This window comes from Protopterus annectens, chromosome 12.part0, assembly GCF_019279795.1.
Source record: "Protopterus annectens isolate FY-2018-M chromosome 12.part0, PAN1.0, whole genome shotgun sequence".
Taxonomy (NCBI): Eukaryota; Metazoa; Chordata; order Ceratodontiformes; family Protopteridae; genus Protopterus; species Protopterus annectens.
This window is the reverse complement of record NC_056746.1, coordinates 248,770,420-248,792,007: the sequence shown is the minus strand read 5'-3', so window position 1 is coordinate 248,792,007 and position 21,588 is coordinate 248,770,420. Positions and strand designations below refer to the sequence as shown.

General features: G+C 39.8%; 1 protein-coding gene across 1 annotated transcript in view; it reads left to right on the top strand.

Moving 5' to 3' along the window:
* The window catches only part of LOC122816485 (mitochondrial Rho GTPase 2-like), a gene marked incomplete in the record, with an annotated part of 1,688,264 nt that overhangs the window by 1,379,624 nt on the left and 287,052 nt on the right, over positions 1–21,588 (top strand). The window contains 1 exon segment of the mRNA XM_044089310.1: positions 20,450–20,530. Within this exon segment, the coding sequence (XP_043945245.1) occupies positions 20,450–20,530 (81 nt within the window).

Below are 21,588 nucleotides of genomic sequence, written 5' to 3'. Positions count from 1 at the left end.
TATGCTATACAGGAATAATCACTTTCGCTCCAACTCTACTAGGCATACTCTGGCCACTACTTATCTTCTTCCCTCCTTATTATACTGAGCCCTTTTCCTAACCAACCTGTCTGCCTCTATCACCTCCAAACTAGAAAACTGCTATAAATAAATTTCTAAATTTGCCACCAAATCCAGAAATTCCAGCCATCATTGCCTTACCCTACAATCTCTGGATTGGCTAGAAGTCCCAAACTACCTCCAGCTCACCACTGCATACAGACTTGTATTTCGCCCTACATATGTCCAGTTCTAGCAAATATCCTTCCCCCTTACACCCCCAACAGAACTCTCAGATCTGAACATCAAAACTCAATTGCTATCCACAAGCCTAAACGTCCTGCTGCCCACAACTTCTCCTCTTTTTCTCACTAGGCAAGAAATGGAATTCTCTCCCTTCCACTCTAGGAACTATACCAAACTCAGAAAACTTTAAAACCCAGCTTTTCAAACACCTGTCCACTAAATGGAAATGTACCTGCCTTCACCGTACCTAAATCTATCTAAGTATATGCCCCCAGGAGGTTTTCTCCCAAGTTTCTAAGCTCTCTAAATCTCCCACAGCTACTTTCCTATGAGTGTATCTAAGTTCTCTACAACTTCCAGAGCTACTTATCCCACAACACAACTGTGTAAATATTGTAAATAGCATCATACTTTAAATGAGTGCATGTACAGTGTTTCTACATTTACTTTAAAGGTGTGTATGTAAAGTGTATCCAGACCTACTGTATAAGTGCTTGCATAAATGAATCTGTTTAACCCTTAAGATCAACCACAATGAATTTTGTTTGACTATGTGTAACACTGTTCTATATAATGTATCTTGGAGCTTTTCTCCCAGGGCCTCCACTGAAAACGGGTCATTTGGGCTCAGTGGATTTCCCCGGTAATCAAACTGGAAATAAATAAATAAATTATTTGTAGATCCTCATGCCATGGCATTGTGCGTTATATCTAGGACTATGTAGCTGGCCTCATACTAACTTGTTTTTTCTTGGGACACTCACTCTTTGGATGTCAATTCTGTTGGCTTTTTTTTTTTTTGGAAAAGTTCTCATGTTTACATTTGACGAAATGCACACCCTCTTAAATATTCCTGTAGTTATCGGGTCTCCTTCCAGATCCTTTAACGGCAGTGCTTATTTTGTCTGGGGAAGGAGCACATCAAGGAGTGCCTTCACTGTCTTGTATTCAGTATGACTACTAGGTAGATGAGGCATTAGAATCTAGAAGCCTGTCTTTGCATGATCAACATGACGATTTGGAGCTTAACCAGTGTACTAATTGGCAGACGGGCCCTTTGCATTTTTGCAGGCTGGCGTTTGGTAGAAGGTAAAAGGTGCAGGGAGGAGTGGTGAGGCCAGGCATCAGAATTTATCTGGGTTGAAGTTCAGAAGGTCTCAGCATTGGCATCCTAAGTGAGGAAGCAGAGGTTGTTCCCTGCTTGTACCTTTCCTTGCTTCTAAAACCTGATGGGGGCCGTGGTCTTCTGATGAGTGTGCTTCAGTGGATGTTGTGTTGTCACTGATTGCAATTACATTGTCAAGGATCTTCTGTTATTGTCAGATATTTCTGATGATCTGGAATTGTTGACTGCATGTACCAATCTCTGTGTAAGGTTTTCCTTTTTACTACCAAGCTCATTGCAGGTTCTCAGAATGGATTCCTCCCTGATGGCCCAAGTTGAGGTACTTCATGGTGAAGGACAAGTGGAGTTCCTGCTAAATGAGACTTTAATGCTTTACTTAAGGGTAGTCTTTCTTACTCTTCAAGCTCTACAGGTATACTTGAGTGAGAACCATGTCCCTCCTTTCCATCTCAGCCCACTGGGCTGTTGAATGATATATATATATATATATATATATATATATATATATATATATATATATATATGCAAACTGAGAAACTGTATATATGAATACCTAAGGGACATATGGATAAGAAGGACACAAATGGATTGTCTAAACATTGTATGGAATTTAATGACCACTCCCTTAAATTTATCTTAGAAGTTATTGAGCCAGATATAAGAGGTGGTCCGTGGGCATTATATCTGGAAAAACAAGAAGCAACATGGCAACTTAAAACTAACCCCACACAGTGGCCTGGTTTAAATGATTCTTAAAACTAAAAGCTATGGAAAGATAAAATGATGGTGAAATATGTGTTGTGCTAAATATTACAAATGTTTAAATGTCTGTATTTTTATATGGTTTCTCCATGATTAACTGGTATTAGAAAGGTTTAAAATACTTCTATACAAATTTATATTTTAATTAGTGTGGATAGTCATTTTAAATATTTAATACATGTTCAGTACTTGCATATATATCTTTGTATTATAGGAAGCTGGTTGGTCAATTTGTGTAGTTTGGTGGCGTTTCATGTATTTTAAACAAAGTTTGAGCAGTAAAAAGATGTTCTGAAGAAGTTTCTGATTTGACAGACGAAAGCGCTTAACAAATTTTTTTTAGAGTGTTTTTTTTTTCTGGTGTTTTAAACAAGACTATTTTTTAGAATAAAATGGCTTTTTCATATATTGTGGCTCCCCTGATTTGCTGTGCCTTACTCCAGTATCTGTTTTTTGTGTTTCTGCAATTGTTCAAGAAGGATAAATGCCAGTGTGGAAGACAGATTCCCCATAAAGATCACCACGCACAACCATATGTCCTCTATCTGTCAGGCTTTTGTACCTAAAACCCTGCGTAGTGGACTCTCTTCTTTGGTGCTTTGTCTTGAGAATCAACGTCTTAAGCTTCTCACGAAAGATACGATGGAGAAAACCTCTCACTCTGAGGATCAGCCTTTAGGGAAGAAGGCCAAGAAGTCTAGGCAGGAATATTCTGCTGTGCAGCCTCTGGTGGACATCTGTCCCAAGGTGAGCGAATGCCTGGAGATTTGTTTGGCTGTGCCGTTGGATTCCTCTGCTTATGATAGGGTTGGAGGCCGGCGTGGAACTGACTTTAAGCACATTTGAGGAAGCATTGTAGATGTCTGCTTCGGATGCTCAGGGGGAATCATGACTGATTATCTCCAAGGGGGCTGGTGAGTTCCTCTGATCTTAGAGAAGTCCCTACTACCCTCATTGAAAGACCATCCTAGGTCAGAGCCTTCCAGATTTTATAAGACGGATGTCCCATTGTAGAAAAAAACAAAATACTAAACACCAAAAAAGAACAAGAAAAAACAGCCACAAGGTACCAAAATGAGACCAATAACCAAATCCAAGGTACCAATAGACCAGAAGCCAGCCGGAAACCTTTTAAAACCAATTTAATATGTGCACAAAACACACAATAAACACATAAACGCAGACAATTAAAATACAGTGTTTTCATTTCAAACACTTCATCAGATGTGATTCTGAGCTAAATTGACAGGTTAAATATCTTGCTAGTGAACAAACTGACCAATAAAAACATTCAATAAAATGACTCATGAATACTCCTAAATATTAATGAATAAATAAGAGTTAAAATTAAAACCAATATAGTAGGCACTTTAAAACCTATAAAAACCTGTATAAAACAATTGATTAAAAATGATGGTACTTGCGTATTATCGCAACCACATTCCGAGCAGGGCAAGTGTCTCTTTTCCCAAGGGATCGCTTCTGAGATCGTACTCACCTTATTTTTCTGCTAGACAAATGGATGGACCAGATATGGAGAGGACAATGTTACCATCCATGTCAGTAGCACATAATTTCAGGGTTTGATTGATGGGACGATCATAATTTTGTGTACTATATGGGGTTTTATGTGCTCCATGTAGTGTCACTTACAGGAAAATGTCAACATTTTTGTTGGCTTTTAAAAGCATAAACAGTTAACGGACGGTGACAGCAGGGCAGTAAACATAGGGGGGGGGGGTTCTGATAAAGTACTTTGCAGTGAAGTCAATAAATAACATTTTACAATGTCAGAATTCGTATCCTTCAGGAAACACATGTGAAAGCAACTCCTGTTATTGTCACAACAAGTTTGTACATGTTTTACAGCAGCTTAAGGAGACCTTACCGGACTTAACAATTATAAACCATTTTTTTTTTAATTCTGCTGGTGTCAGTTGCTGTTTACAGCATGCATATTTTATTGTCTAATGTGGCACACGACCATAACTTTCCTACGGGGTGCTTAACATTTGCGAAATTCTGACAGTTAATTCGCCTAATGGTATGCCTTGTAGTTTCAGTCGGAACTTACGTGGTTGCAATAATACATAAGTACCAAAATTATTGCATATTTAATTCAAGTGAGGACCATTTTGAACAGAATTATAACATTAAGTTAAGGAAGGCCCACAAAGTGCCCACAAATTACCACATAGGTGATAATCCATTAAGTATGGAAGAAGTAATTAGGGACCTGGGGACCCAAGTTGATAGCAATCTCTCATTTGACAACCACGTGGCCAAAGTGGTTAGAAAAACATTTTATATAGCCCACCTAATCATGAAGGGATTCACATCTAGATCAGGGGAGGTCATCGTGCCTCTTTACTCATCCCTCATCGGGCCCATAATTGAGTACAATGCCCCTTTTGGGATGTATCTTACCAGACACCTGCAGCAACTGGAAAGACCCCAAAAGTACCTCACCAAGAGGATCAAAGGGCTCAAACAGATGCCATATGCTGCCCGGTTAAAGAAACTCCAGCTCTACTCAGTGGCACACTGCCTGCTCAGTGGCGATCTGTGCCTGACGTATAAAGCCATGTGCAACCCGGAATTAATGGACATGCTGCACCTCAGAAAATCCAAATCCCATCGAGCTACGCGCTCGAGAGACTTGAACCTCAGCACTGAAATAAATAGGACATGCTGGAGGGACAGATTCATAACCCAGAGGCTCCCTTCACTCTGGAATAAAATCCCAGTCCAGGTTAGGCAGAGTCCCTCATTGACTCTCTTCAAGAGGAATCTTGATGAGTGGATGGGAGATGGTAGGTTTACCCTGGGTATCACTTCTGTGTCACTGTTAGACAGAGGCACATATACTAACTTCGAAAAAGGGCATAGCAAAATTCATTTAAAATGGGTGGCGAAAGCCAAACACACTCTGGCTAGGCTTATAAATGCCCTAGGGCAGATAGCCTAGTATGAACCTATGAACCTATAAGGGAAAATTAAAAGCTTCATAAAAAAATAAATGTCAGCAGCTTAGAAATGAATGTAAAACAATACTTTGGCTCCCTCTAGTGGTGAAATTTAAAAATTGCAAGCCTGATACAATAACTACTGTTAGAATCCATTAAAAACATACAAACTTAAAAGCATGCAAAATATTTTTATTTTATTTTATAACTTTGCTGCCCTTAATTTTAAAAGAGGTACAATGGAAGTGCTTTCATGCAAGCCTGGAGGAGAGGTGGCTTGTAATGTTATCTGCCACCAAAGTTCTTTATATTCTATTCTCTCTTCCCATTGTCACCCTCTAGCTTCTTTTTTAATACCTTCTAAAACAAAAAATGTGCAACTAGAATTGATACAGGATAAAATTAATGTAAAAAATCCAAGTATTTATTAGGCCAAAAGAAACGTAAGCGCTTTCATGGCAATAAAAATCTGCTTCATCAGACGTATATTCAAAAGTCCATTATTCCTTATTTAAATAATAACTGAAACACTAAAACAATTAAAAGATAGCCTATGGTTAAGCTAAAACAATCAGTTAATCAATTAAACAAGGCTGTTAATCATTCAGTTCATTTGGAAGTAGATTTCAACTGCTAAACTAAACCCTAAGCACAAAGTGCTCAATAAAATGCATGCAATGCAATAAAAACGTAACTATCATAACATAACAGTAAGGACAGAATATAATACAATATTAAACAATGAAATACCTTAATGACAGTATATATATATATATATATATATATGAATAAATATATATATATCATTATAAAAATAATTAATTTCATTTTAACCCTTGTACTTTTTAGTATGAGTTTTAAAGGGACTGTGTCATTGAGACCATGCCCCCTATGTGCACGTAGCCTTAAAATCCATTTACTCTCTAAGGTTTCTGTATTATTAACTAAATCACCCATTCTTACGCTCATTTCTTGTAACTGCAGTACTTGAAACTGAAACTGATGTTTCTCTCCTAGATATAAAGTATGTTTCGCTAGGACAGTATAAATGAATCCCTTGGATGTACAATACATATGATCCCTAATTCGTTCACGAAGGGAGCTATTGGTCTTACCTACATAGAATGAATAACATTCCATGCAGGTGGCTATATACACTAAATTTTTTGATGTACAAGTGCTAGAGTTTCTTAGCTCCCATAAATAACCAGTATCAGGGTGCCTAAAAAATCGCGATTCATCAATGTATTGACATTGTGCACATTTACCACATTTTCTTGTACCTAACCACATCACATCTCTACTCTCTGTCAGAGTGGTAGGGTAACATAAATGATGTTTTAAACATTTTTTATTCTTATAAACATAAGTCGGTTGTCTACCCACTATACTTGCAGTAAGATCATCTATTAACAAAATATGCCAATTTTGAGCTATGATCTGTTCTATTTCATTCACATTCATAGCATAAGGTAAGATAATGGGTAATTTAGTAGGTACTGTTTTAGAACTTATATTCTGGGAATCTCTTAGTCTATGTGAAAAATAAGGTTTCGCTTGACCTCCTCTTTGCAAGTCCACTTGCTTATGAATTTTGTTATTTCAAATTCATCATAGCCTCTTCTAACAAAATTTGGCTTCAGTTTAATTAATTCATTATCATATGTATCCTGGTTACAGCACAATCTCGAAGTACGCATTGCTTGCCCTTTCACAATATTGTGAAAGACGCTAGGATTATGCATGCTGTCCCTGTGTAAATAGAATGGTTTGTAACAGGGTTTCCTGTATGCCATACTGCTACAAATCCCTTGTTTAACAAGGACAGTAACATCCAAGTAATCTATATTTTCCCAGGAGTATTTCATGGTGAAATTTAAAAAGTCAATACTATTATTAATTCTCTCATGAAATCGTAGTAAAGACATCTCATATAATATATTTGTGTGGTTAATAGCAGATGTTCTAACTCCCAGGCTACCATTACCAAGTTAGCATATGTATTGGCGCAGCTAGTACCCATTGCTACGCCAGTTGTTTGTTTGTAGCAAATATTTTGAAATAGAAAAATATTATTATCAAGAACTATTTCCAACAGCCTGCATAATAAATCTGCTTTATTTTTATCCACCAATTTTTGTTCTGTCATTAAAGTTTTCACCATATCTAACCCTTTATTGTTTGGGATGGACGTAAATAGAGCAACCACATCAAGGGTAACCAATATAATATTACTAAAATTACTAAATTCTAACAATCCTTTAAGAAAGTTACATTCCTTCATAAACTCTCTTGTATCAGAGGTCATTCGACATGCCCCTTACATACTGACCCTTCACAATGTTTTTCTTGTAGTGATAGGGATGTGCACTGTTATAATGCAAGTATGAAGTAGTGAAGGTGCTTTTCCTATGCACCTTTGAGTTAAACATGTTGTTTTCTTTATGAATTTCAATGTCCAAATATTGTAATCTTTCATTAGAAACATCATAGGTGAACTTAAGAAATGAGGCAGTTTTGTTTAAGAAATCAACAAATTCCTGTATTTTGTTCTTATCTACCCAAAAGACACAGATGTCATCCAGGAACCTTCTATAAAAATTCCAACAGTTCTTGTAAATAGAGTCTGTAACATATTTTTCCTCCCATTTAGCAAGAATTAGGTTGGCATAGGTGGGCGCACATGCTGTGCTCATCGCTACACCTCTAACTTGATGGTACAGTTCCCCTTTGAAATAAATTAAATTGTATTTTAGAACTTAGAAGTTCTTTAAATGGGATTGTGCTCAGGTTTCTGAGGTACTAACACTGTGACTCCTCCTTATCCCAATTCAAAACATCCCTTAGGAAATACCTAAAATTGCAGTGGCTTTGTCCCTGTACAGACCTTGACTAGCCCCCACTCATACATAATTCATAAATGAGAACCTCACTACAAGAATAAAACTCTGACTCTCTGTTTAAAATTCTGTGCATCACCCACCTACTGGAAAGATTTGAATTCAACACTACACCATGTATGATAACCACCTTAATATGTGTTTTCCTTTTTCAGATGAAATCTTTAACTATTTCTTTCTCAGCTACTTGCTTCCAACCTTTGCTGTGTGTATGTGAGAAAAACATGTACCTGTGTGTACATATCGTTAAAAAAATCTCAGTTGTGTGATAACTCACTGTAATTTCACTGTATTTACACTAGTTTTTGTACATTTGGAGCTTTTCTCCCCGGGCCTCCGCTGAAAATGGACCTGTATCCAGTCAGACTTTCCTGGTTAACAAATGTAAAATAAAATAAAATAAATAAAATACAAAAAAGGTACAATGAGTTGCTTCAGATGGATTCTCCTAAACTTTCTGCTGTTCCTCCTGCTCTGGCTACCTTATTGGATGCATTTTCTAATGCTTGTAAGGCCCCAGACTCTCTGCTCCCAGCCCCCAAGAAACCTGATAACTTCGGTAGGGTGCCTAAGGACTGTAGATTTTTGTAGAAATGTCCTTCTGCTGACCCCTCTGGGGACAAGCCCACTCAATTGCTTCCTTCTCCCAGGTTACTGTCATCTGATAAAGATAGCAGGACCATGGGAAGGCTAGGAAAGAAGGTTTATACTTCTGCCAACTTGGGTTTTAAGGCTATTAATTATCAGAGCACACATATGTCCAGGTATTTGTTGTCTGTGTTGCCCCAGGCTTGTCAGGTTATTTCTGACCTTTCAGACTTTGAGGGCAAGACTTCTGCCCTTTCCCTGTTAAGGACTTCATCCCAGGTGGCTTGCAGATGTTTCTTCTAGGGCTGCTGCTTTTGGGTCATTGTTGAGTAGGTATTCTTGGCTTTGGCTTCAAACTTTGCCCAGTGATAGTAAGGCTAAGTTAATGGATGCCCCTCTTGATGACAAGCACTTGTTTGATGAATCTGCTGCTGCTGCTTTAAGTCCCTTCAGGACAAGGGTAAGGCTTCACAGGAACTTAAACATGTGTTTGTTTCTTTTGTGCCTAAATTCCAGTATAATTACCCCAGTAAGTCAACTTTTCTTTGCAGGCAATCACCCCCCATCCCAGGGTAAAAAGTGTGGTAAATGGGCTCCTCCTGCTAAAACTTCTGTGCCTCAGAAGTCTCCTTTTACAGATAAACCAGGTGCTGCCTGACTGTCCTTTTCTTCCCAACCACTTTCCTCTTTCTGTTTGGCTACAGATTACTCAGGATTCCAGAGTGCTGTCCATCATTCGTCAGGGGTATTTTATTGTCTGGAAATCCCTTCTCCCTTTTATGGGCATTCCTCAGTCCCCTCAGGAACAACTGTCTTTCTTTCCAGAGGTGCTTCGTGATCTTTTGACTCAGGGTACTATTCATGAGGTGCCTGTGTCTCAAAGGGGGGGGGTTACTCCAGGATGTTTCTGTTGCCCAGGAAAGAGGGTACTTGGAAACCAATTCTAGACCTCTCTCATCTGAACACTTTTCTGAAGGTGCCATCCTTTCAGATTTTGCCACTTCAGATTTTGTTCCCTCTTCTGCTCCGACAGGCTTATGTAGTGTCTCTGGATCTCAAGGATGCTTATCTTCATACCCCAATTCATCCCCTTTTCAGGAAGTTTTTACTTTTCTTTGTTGCTTCTTTGCATTTTCAGTTCTCTGCTTTTTGCTTTGGCCTCTCTACTGCCCCCAAGGGTGTTCACCAAATGACTCGCTACTGTGATTGTTTTTGCTAGATTCAGGGGATCCAAGTCTTTCCATACTTGGACAACCTTCTTTTTCAGGCATCCTCTCCAGAGATCCTGTTGAAAAATCTTCATTTTGCCATTTCTGTTCTACAAAGCCTGGGGTTCACAATAAACTTCAAGAAGTCTTTTTTAACTCCTCAAAACCATGTGTTTCTGGGGTGCAGGATTCAGACTGTGCCTTTATTGGCATCCCTGCCTCCTCCCAAGGCTTTAACTGTCATTTTCTTTTTCCAAACTTTTCTTCCTCTGATCTCTATAACAGCCAAGGAATTTCTCAGGGTTCTGAGGTTCATGGCATCCACCATACCTATGCTTCCTCTGGCCAACCTCCATATGAGAAAGTTTCAATGGTTTCTGAAGTCAGTTTGGCTTCAAAATGCACATTCCCTAGACTTTGTAGTTCATCTTCTGCCTTCTCTCAAGGTACAGTGAGTTGCTGCAGATGGATTCTCCTAAACTTTCTGCTATGGCTGCCTTATTGGATGCATTTTCTAATGCTTGTAAGGCCCCCAGACTCTCTGCTCCCAGCCCCCAAGAAACCTGATAAACTTCGGTAGGGTGCCTGATTTTGTAGTTCAAGAAAGGACTTCACTGGTGGTTCCAGCAGTTATCTCTAAATCCAGAGTTCCCCTTTCATCCCCCTCTTCCCTCCCAGGAGCTGTTCACAGATGCTTCAGATGTGGGATGGGGAGAATTTTTTGGCTCCCTAAAGGTGCAGGGTGTGTGGTTGCCTTATCAACAGAAAGAGCACATCAGTGTCAGAGATGAGAGATGTTCTGCTGGCGCTTCAGGCTTTTCATCCTCTTTTCTCTTTAGGACCTCTCAAGGTGTTTTTAGTCAATACCAAGGTGATATGGTATGTGAACAAACAAGGGGGGACAAGATCTTATCTTCTGTGCCAGTTAGCACTCCTAGTGTGGGATCTGGCTGTCCAGTGTCAAGTGACTCTTCTGGCAGTTTACATTCCCTCAGGCCAGTTGTGACAGACACTCTGAGCAGGTCCTTAACTCAATCCCACTAATGGATGCTTCAGAGAGATGTGTTTCTGGACATTACTCACCAGTGAGGTACTCCTCAAGTAGATCTTTTTGCCTCCCTTTGAACAGACTACTTACTCTCTTTGTGTCAGAGTCCCAGGTCCTCTGGTTTGGAAGGTGGACAGCCTATCTTTTTCTTGGAAGGGATGTTTCTCTATGCTTTCCCTCCACTTTCCCTCATTCCAAAAGTCCTTTTCAAGATTCAATAGGATGCTCCCAAAAACTTGCTGGTTACTCCATTTTGGCCGAGACGGCATTGGTTCCCTCCTCTGCATTTAGCCAAGGGTAATCATCACAAGTTACCTCACAGAGTGCGGCGCCCTTTGTGGCAGCGGCTGCTTTGGATTCTCACAAGTGCACTGCTTGTCTTGTTTTTCATTGGAAACGACAACAAAAACAGATTTAATGGCAAAAAATGAAGATGTGCTTAACTACAGTGCTCAGAATCTCTTGGATATCTGATTTCAAATTATGCCATGCTGTATGATTGATGAGCTGCTTGCTATGTGAGGCCTATAAAGTGAAACACACTACAGGGACTTCTACAGTTGGGAGTCTTACTGGAACATGGTAAAAAACTGCAGAAATCTGTCAAACCAGACAACAGGACATGGGAAGCACATTAAAAAGAAAAGACGTGAACGATCAAGAAAGAGAGGCTCTAGAGCAGGAATTAAGGTCAGACTAAAAACAAGTCCGCACAAGCCTGCACTTCCTTCCATGCTGCTGGAAAATGTACGCTCACTAGAGAGTTAAATGGACTACTTAAGGTTGGATCTTTCCACATAAAATAAGGTGAGAAGTAGCAGTTTACTTGCATTCACTAAACATTGGCTGAACTGCAATGTAAATGATAATACAGTATATGTAGAAGGGATGTCTTTATTTCGTTCTGATAGAGTTCAGTCTCTGTGTGGCAAATCTCATGGAGGCGTGTGTGTCTGTATCAACAATCAACAGAACATGCTGGAGGGACAGGGTCATAACCCAGAGACTGCCCATGCTATGGAATAGACTTCCCATACATGTCAAACAGAGCACCTCACTGGCCCTCTTCAAGAGAAATCTTGATGAGTGGATGGGAAATAAAAAATTTACCCCAGGGATCACTCCAGTGGCTCTACTCGACAGAGGCACTGTGAACTAAGGTCGGCTGGCACGATGCCAGGGTAATCATATGGGCTAGGCTTGTAAAGGCTCCAGGGCCATTAGTACACACCAATGAACCTATGGTGTACAAACTGTAAAATCGTTTCGCACTGTTCAGAGAACATAGAGTTCATATCAATAAAATGCAGGCCCTTCTACTTACCTAGGGACTTCAGTGGAGTGAGCTCAACCGCTGTCTACATTCTTCCTAGTGCCAATACCAACAAAGACATTAAGCATTTTGTATCTGTCCCTAAATGACCTACAGAATAATAACCCAGAGTTTGCTCATATAATTGCAGGTGATTTCAATCAGGCTGATCTGAAATCTGTATTACCTCACTACCATCAGTATGTGAACTTTGCAACAAGTGGGCCGAACACTCTGGATAAACTGTACACAAACGTAAAGCTGGCCTACAAAGCAGTACCTTATTCACACTTCAGCAACTGCAAACCGTCTGGCCATCATGCTGTTTCCTCCATATAAACCATTGCTAAAATGGGGCAAACCAACAACCAATCAAGTAAGAATATGGCCTGTGGGAGCAGTCTCAGCACTGCAGGACTGTTTTGACTGCAAGGACTGGTCAGTGTTTAGAGAGGCAGCTGAGAAGAACCAACATATAGACCTGGAGGAGTATACAGAATCAGTGATGGCCTACATTTCAAAATGTGTTGATGATGTAACAGTCATCAAAAAGATCACCTTACATGCAAACCAGAAACCCTGGCTGTCTGGCAAAGTATATGAGTTCTTTAAGACACAAAATGACACATTCAAATAAAAGGACAAGGATGTCCTAAGAGAGGCTGGAGCATATCTAAGTAAGGGTATAAAAGAGGCAAAGAGGACCTACTGACATAAAATTCAGGGACACATCTTTGACCAAAGGGACTCCAGATGTCTCTGGCAAGGCATACAAGCAATAACCGATTACAGGCCTGCATCCTTCCCATGTGACAACAACACAGCATTTCTGAATAAACTAAACACCTACTTCAGCAGGTTTGACATGGATAACAACACTGTGGCAAGTAAAACTCCTGTCGAACCGGATGAAGAGGTGCTATGTCTCGGCACATCTGATGTTTTGAAGACCCTGGGGAGTGTAAACTCAGGAAAAGAAGCTGGTTCTGATAATATTATGGGAAAGGTTCTTAGAGAATATGCTACTCAACTGTCCACTGTACTAGCTGATATTTTCAGTATATCCCTGCGTCTAGCCATTGTACCTAAATGCTTCAAAAATATAACTATCATCCCCTTACCCAAGAAATCTCAACCAACAAGTCTAAATGATTACCGACCAGCTGATGTTACATCTGTGGTAATGAAGTGTTTTCAGTGACTAATCAAGAATCATTTCTCTCCAAATCTACCTGCAACACTGGGCACGTTACAGTTTGCTTATATATCTAACTGCTGCACAGCTGATGTGATAGCTATAGCACTTCATGAATCCTTGGCCCATCTAGAGAACAATAATTGCTATGTCAGATTGCTGTTCATCGATTTTAGTTCTGCCTTCAGTACGGTCATTCCTCAGAATCTGACAGCATAGCTGATCCAGCTGGGCATCAACACACTCCTATGTAACTGGATACTGGACTTACTCATAAACAGACAGCAAAAGGTGTGTGTGGGAAATAACAGTTCAAACAGCATCACACTGAGCACAGGTGTCCTACAGGGCTGAGTCCTCTACTAGTCACTTTGCTGACGCATGATTGCATGGACAAGCATGCATCCAGCAAAGTCATCAAGTTCGCAGATGATACCACTGCTGAAGGTCTTGTCAGGAACAGAAAGGAAACAATCTACAGGGAAGAAGTGGAGCATCTGATAGGCTGGTGCGACAGCAACAGTCTGGCCTTGTATGTAAGCAAGCCCAAAGAATTAACAGTGGACTTCAGCCTCTGAAGATGAAGGGGGTGGCAGTGGAAAGAGTCAAAAGTACCAAGTTCCTAGGGGTGCATATCTCTGATGACTTATGCTGGATGACTCACATTAACCACACAGTGAAGAAGGCACAGCAACATCTGCATTTCCTACAGAAACTGAGGAAGGCAAACCTGGCACAGATCATCCTCAAAGCCTTCTGTAGGGGTACCATCAAAAGTATCCTCAGTAATAACATCATCGTATGGTATGGAAACTAGAAAACATCTTGACAGCAAGGCTCTCCAGAGTGTAGTAAAGACAGCGGAAAAAATCATGGGTTCCTCGGTCCCATCCATGGATGAGCTGCATGAGCCTGTGTGTGTGGGAAGAGCTAGGAAGATAATACCCAACCACACCCATCCTGCGCATGGCATGTTCTTCCACCTCTCCTCAGGTAGACAGTATCACAGCTTACACTACAAAATTATTGACTGAACAAGAGTTTCTTCTTTCTGTCCATATGCTGAACTCAAATGTCAAGCATTCCAGTAGATAACAGGATCAGTATGCCACAAGGAGTTGGGAGGGTGGCCTAAAGGTTAAGGTATTTGCCTTACAAACAGAAGGTGCAGTTTTTGAGTCTCACAAGGGATAATTGGCTAGGCTTAAAATGGCTCGCAAGGGCAGTTAGCTTAGTACTAATCTATGAACCTATGAACAAGCTGTGATATGCTGTCTATAGTAACTATTAGGCAATTATATGTTATGTATCTTGCACTGGTACCAAGCAAGGAAATTTCATTCAGCTGGCACTGATGGGTACATCTGATTGACAATGAACTTTATTTTGACTGTATTCAGACAAGACAAGGGATTTCTCATCCATCCCCACCTGTCCACTCTTCAACTGATACTGTGGGTGATAGGATTTTGATTCCACACGGACAACTTTTTTCTGAGGATGTGCTTAGGGTTTTCTGTAGGAGGCTAGGGAAACCAAATACTAGGAAATCCTACTTATCCAAATGGAAGAGATTTTCTGTCCAATGTCTTTCCCGTAGTCTGGATTCACATCCTATGAACGTTCCTTTGGTTCTTTCCTATCTGTGTGAATTGCTCAATGGTGGGTTGGCTTACTCTTCTGTTAAGGCCCACTTATCAGCTGTCTCTGCTTGTCTGCCTTTATCTCCTCCTTATAGCTTCAAGGTTTGAAGCTAAACAATTCCTTAAAGGTTTCCTTCATATTAGGCCTCCCAGGAAGCCTGTTCCTCCTCACTGGGATCTTCATTTCGTTTTGGAGAAATTGACTCGGTCTCCTTTTGAGCCTGCAGCTTCAGCTTCCTTGCAATATTGCTCTTGGAAGACCATTCTTTCCTTAGCCCTTACTTCTGCCAGATGGGTGTCTGAGCTTCAAGCCATTTGGCTTGTCCTGCTTTTTTGGTGTTTCATAAGGCCAGGGTGTCCTTGCGTACTAATCCTTCCTTTATGCCCAAAGTGGTGAATGAGTTGTCCCTTAATCAGTCTATTCACTTCCCCACTTTTTCCCTTCTCCACAGTCTGCCATTGAGAACGTACTGCACATGTTGGATGTGCATAGATAACTCAGATTTTATTTGGATAAGGCTAAGACTATTAGGAAATCTGATCAGCTTTTTGTTTCCTTTCATCCTGGGTCCTTAGGATTAGCTATAGCAAACTCTTTCTTCTTGCATCTCTAAAGCTATTTCTTTCTATTGTTCTTTTCATGGTAAGAGCCTTCCTTTTCCTGTTAAGGCTCATTCTACTAGAGCTGTGACTTCTTTTGGTGTTTTTTTCAAGGGTTTGGATACTAAATCTGTTCTTGAGGCAGCTACCTTGACTTATGTGCATACATTTACCAAGTACTACAAGTTGGATAGAATCTCCAGAGCTAGAGTTGCTTTTGCTGGGGACATCCTTCATGGCTTCCTAGAGGGCTCTGCTGGTCCTTCTTCCTCCCAAGTTTCTTCTGAGATTTGGTCATCTTCCATGATGTTATGAACACTGCAAGTGATTTGGAAGGATCTAGTACAGTTGTGTGAAATCTTACCATAATGGTAGATGTCCTTTCCTTCATTGATGTAGTATTCACTCCCTCCTTCCTCCCCTGGTCTATTTATGTTCTGTATGTGCTGGTACATTTTTTCCTCTTTGGACTAGCATTCCTACTGAGGCTGTCAATTCTGAGGATTGTACGTCCAGACATCACCTTTATACCCTACGCTATGCAAGGAGTGTACATGTGATGTACTGCATATCTTAAAGCAACCTAAAGACTTTGGCATACCTGCCAGGCATTGGGCTGTCCTTGGCAGAGGATCTTTAATATTATGAATAATGGAACACTGAAGAGAAGGGCATCTACAGTTATGGTAAGAGTTTTACACATCTGTACTTTCAGTCTTCTTGTCTCTTCGTGGATGAGAAAGGTGTGGTTTCAGGCTGTCCAGTCTCTGGCAGTGCAAACCAAGGGAGCTTCCATAAGCTGGAATGATAACTCTGTCTATATTTGGGCTTGTTTGCTGTTTTAGTTCCTGTGACCTTACTGGATCACCCTGAGGATGTTATTGGAAGTGATAGAAACTTATCAGAAGCCTTCCATCTGACAGACCTGTTTTTGCTAATTGGGAGAGGTTCTCGTTTAGATGCAGTAGTATCCTCCCTGTCCCATTCATGAAGTCTGCACGATTTTCTTGGGAATTTCAGGCATCTGTTTAACTTGCCTCCCAGTTATTCCATCAACATGTTAGCCATTGCCATTGTCTCAGTGCATCCTGTATTGTTGGATGCCAGAAGAGTGGTGCAGTACAAGTTTGTCCAGCAACTTCTGAAAGGGTTTTGTGTCTGTCTTTACTGATTCCTTTATCATCCTTGTGCTTTGATTGTTGTGTCTGACAAGTTTACTCGTCCTCTTTTCAAACATTATGATTCAGCAAATTTGAAGTTTGCCTTTTTGAAGATTTTGATGACCATTCCCTGTACATGCAAGATCTCACAGCTACAGCTCTGCTTTGCAGGATGTTTCCCAAGAGTTGTGTATCCCTCAGAAATAACCCACATTTCTTTTGAGCATATTTTTCATACCTTTTTCTCAACCAGGCCGTTTATAGTCTTCTTTTTCTTCCTGTATCAAAAATCCATGAGGAGAGGGGGTCCTTCATACCTTCGATTTGCATTGCCAACTTAGGCTTTATCTAAAAAAGGTATGTAAATAAATGACTAGCTCTTCATTTCTTCTGTGTGGATAGGTATGGCCTAGCAGATATTATGCAAGTGGTTTGCTGTCGGCTAATGGGGGTCAGAGCCACATCCATAAGAAGTATGTTTGCTTACAATGTGTTTTTTAAGAATGTGTCCATTGTAGAAATTTGTGCTACATCTCTTTGGTCTTCATTTCACACTTTTGCTTGAACTGAGATTACAGGAGTCTGGCATTTCTTGGCACTTTGTTAATTCAGGAATTCAGCCTCAGGAGTTCTCTTCTCTTTTCTGAGTCATATGGCTTCTTCCTCAGAGTGGTTGTTGAGGTACAAGTCTTTGCATCTCATCCCCTGTACAGGGCCTCTTGAAATAGCATAAAGCTAAGTGCTGACAATATGAGTTGATCTCCCAGAAGGCAGTCTGCATTAATCATTTACTTCCTTTCTGCCATTCTTACATTTTTTGATGAACCTTCCATCTGCCTTGTGTTTAGATACTCCTGCAGTATGACAAGTGTTTAATTTTGTAATGTGTCTTTGCTATGTTTTGCAACTGTATGTATTCAGATTCCATGGGGGCGGGACTGGGGAGACGGTGCATGGGTGGAGACTCCTTGGTCTGATGCACGCCACTGTGGAATGCACTGAAAAAGAGACACCAGCAGCTGAGCCCTAACCACTGGTTAGAATGTATTATACAATGACTGTCCATTAACATTCTAAAACGAGCATGCTGATTGGCCAACCAAACCAGCGTGCCCATTGTAAATCTGAGAATATACCAATGGAAAAAGGTCCAGTCGCCCAGACTTTTTTCCAATGATATATTCTTTCATTTTAACTTTTTTTTCAATAAAAATAAAAACAAAATTTGTAGTGCAGACTCTGGACGTACGAGAGAGACACCATGCAGAAAATACAAGGGAAATCAAGTATGTTGTTTAAAACTAAAGACACGTACCTGATTTCCCTTGTATTTCCTCCATTCTGTTTCTGTCCTACCGTAAACTTCCCGAACCTTTTTTTTTTTAATTAAAAAAAAAAAAGGAAGGAAAAGTGGAGCAAAGGAGATCTTCTTTTCTCCGTTGCATACTTTCTGTAGCACTGATGTACTGAGTATGCATGGGAACACAAGTTCCATACGCATGCGCAGTGCATCAACACAAGGAAGCAGTATACCACCAGCCGCGGAAGAATAGTAATGAGCCGTTATACAAAGAGAAAAATATGTGGAAACAAAAAAGCCTCTGAGGGTAAGGTACCTGCTGAACGCCAAAAAATCAAAGTCAAGTAGAAAAAAGCTGCAGGTACTCCACGACAAACGAAGCCAACCAGTTTCTTTAGAAAAACACTGCTTTAATCAAATGAGTAAGCGCTTTCACATCTATACAAGATGCTTCATCAGACTTCAAAAGCAGAAGAAACAACCAGTTTAAAACCATTACAGGTCATCCATTAGACCAATGATGCATCAGGTGCAATAATTCAATCTATCACCATGGAAACAATTAAACAAATTGAAAATGTTAAAACATTAGAATGTTTGAATTGTTTGAATGCTTCAGTATATTCGAAGAATTTTTAATGCTACTATAAAAGCCCTATAAAAACACTAATAATATTAATAAAACACTAATAAAAACACCTAAAGATGCACTGATGTATCTTTATACTTATTATAATGTAAAATGGTGAAATAAATGAATACAAATATAATTGTAAGAAAAATAAAAAACTCTTTAGTGTGGTAACGGGCGATCAACATAAAATTATGTGTGGTGCCATGAGTAACATACAGATTTAGTCATTATGCTGATTGTAAGACTAGGAATCTAGTTTATTTAGCTATTTGTAAGAAATGTAACAGTTTTTATGTGGGGAAAACCAATAGGACCCTCAGGGAGAGAGGATAAGAGAGCACTTGTATGCCATCAACAGGGAAAATGAGAACAACGCCCTAGCGAGACATGTCTTGACTCATGGCACCACACATAATTTTATGTTTATGGTTTTGGAGCTTATACACACCACCATGAGACTGGGGAATGTCATTGGTTTCACAGAAAGGGAAGAAGGGAAGTGGATCATCAGGCTGCGAGCTGACTTGGGACATGGTCTCAATGATAGGGTCAGCCTGAAACCTTTCCTTGTTGATCGCCCGTTACCACACTAAAGAGTTTTTTATTTTTCTTACAATTATATTTGTATTCATTTATTTCACCATTTTACATTATAATAAGTATAAAGATACATCAGTGCATCTTTAGGTGTTTTTATTAGTGTTTTATTAGTATTATTAGTGTTTTTATAGGGCTTTTATAGTAGCATTTTGTGAGTTTTTTGAATATATTAAAGTATAAAAATTCTTCGAAATCTGTCAGGCAGATTACCTAGTATAAACTTATGAAATGTAGTGCTTTGGAAGATGTAATTTGATACTTCTGGTGAAACAGCCCACCATGTCACTCTGGGATTTTGAGAATGCCATCTCATTTTGTTCTTTTACTTTACTTGTCAGAAGAAATCTTAGAATGAGTGTGTGTGTGTGTGTGTGTGTGTGTGTGTGTGTGTGTGTGTGTGTGTGTGTGTGTGTGTGTGTGTGTGTGTGTGTGTGAGCGAGTGAGTGTGTGAGTGACTGTGTGTGACACAAAACTCAGCAAATGAAAGCATTGTGCTTAAGGCCAGTAATCTGGCGCTAAAGCATGTTGTTTTTCATTGGTGCTGACAACTCTTCTTTAGGTATGGGTTTAGGTGTCAGTAGAGCCAGTTATGAGGGTAATACATGGGTGGAGTCTTCTTTTATTATAATGGTATCTATGACATGTTTAGTGCAATTACAAATCTTGGCAGTGACTTCGGCGGTGAGCACACTAGCACTAATTAAATTGCAAGAGGGTGAATATTCATTTGTAGCTGTACATTTGTAAAGCAGAAGTTTGCTGAATGGTCTACATGAACATTCTGATTTTACATGTTTCTGTAACCTTGCCTAGAGCTTTTTGCCACTGTGAATCTAGGACTCAAACTGTATGTAGACATCATCCGTGTATGAATAGGTGCCTCATTGAAGGCATGATATATTACTTGGGAGAATTCCACAGCTATTTGGAGATGATGCTTTGTATTGGAAGGGGAATTGTAAAAAGTTTTTCTACAATGAAGAATATCTAAAACTGAAGGAACTAAAATGACATTAAAACAAAAGCAGTGACTTTATATGATTGAAAAATAGAAAATGTGTTTGGACATTAGCAAGATAAAGAATAAAAAATGCTACCATTTATTTTCTTATCACCATTTAGAAACAAAAACAAGTTGCTGGGGAATACTCCTACTATGCCATTAACACAGTCCAAGTGAATGGGCAAGAGAAATACTTAATTGTAAGTATAAGTTTTTTTTTCTGTTTTTCTTCTATTTCTTACCATTGCAATATATGTGACGAGTGAATCACATTATTTCTACAGAGTGGTGACAAGACAGCAGTAGTCGTCGTGTTCAGATCAGAGTCAGTGTAGGAAATGGATAAGTCACAGAGAGATCAGCCTTACCTTCAGCCAGGGAATGTAATGGCAAGAGTTTTTATAGGGAGGTACAAAATGTTCTTGAATGTGGAGTGTGGTGAAATGGCAGACATCACACACAAGATGCCTTATTATTCTAGCTTGATCATTTCCTTTACTAGATTGCTGCCATGGGGAACTCATGAATGCAGTATAGTTGGACTTCTCTAAAGCCTTAAGGATTGTTCATTGCAGGAAATTGGTAGGAATTTATATGGATAGGGAATGTGCTAGTTGGTAAAATGCAGAGTATAGCAGTTGAGGCTGTCAAGTGAAAAAGAGAGTGATTAGTTAGGTGCCCCAGGATTCACTTTTATGACTGACTATTTTGGACATTTTTATGACCAACATCACCTCTGGGCTAGAAGACACAACATAAGCTTGCTCACTGGTGTTACCTATGTGGTATGTTGCCAAAGTGAGGTAGGCAGTCTCCTGAATGATTTAGTATGTCTAACAGGTTGGCATATAGTTGGCAGTTCAATGGCTTGACATCTCTAATTGTCCAAGCCAAGTAACGCTGCACAGTGAAAAGGGCTATGATTAAAAACTTACAACCACCAGGATGTATTGCTCCAAGTATGGGCTCCAACATTGCAGATACCATCATTCCATTTTCTAAGGAGCTGGTGAAATTTTATGTAATGTATTGTAGTCATTGCTTATGTGGGCCATACAGTTGGTTGCCAGTATGCATTTGAGGGCTACAAAGATAGTTTGGAGCAGGGTCCAAGGAATATGAGAAAAGGCTTGGATCACATAGAATCTATGTGCTGAAGGGAAAAAAAGAAAAGAGGAAGCATGCTGATGGCCTTGCATTATTAGGAGGCAGTTTGGTGGTATAGAGGTGAAGAAGAAGGTGGGACGTGAAGAATACC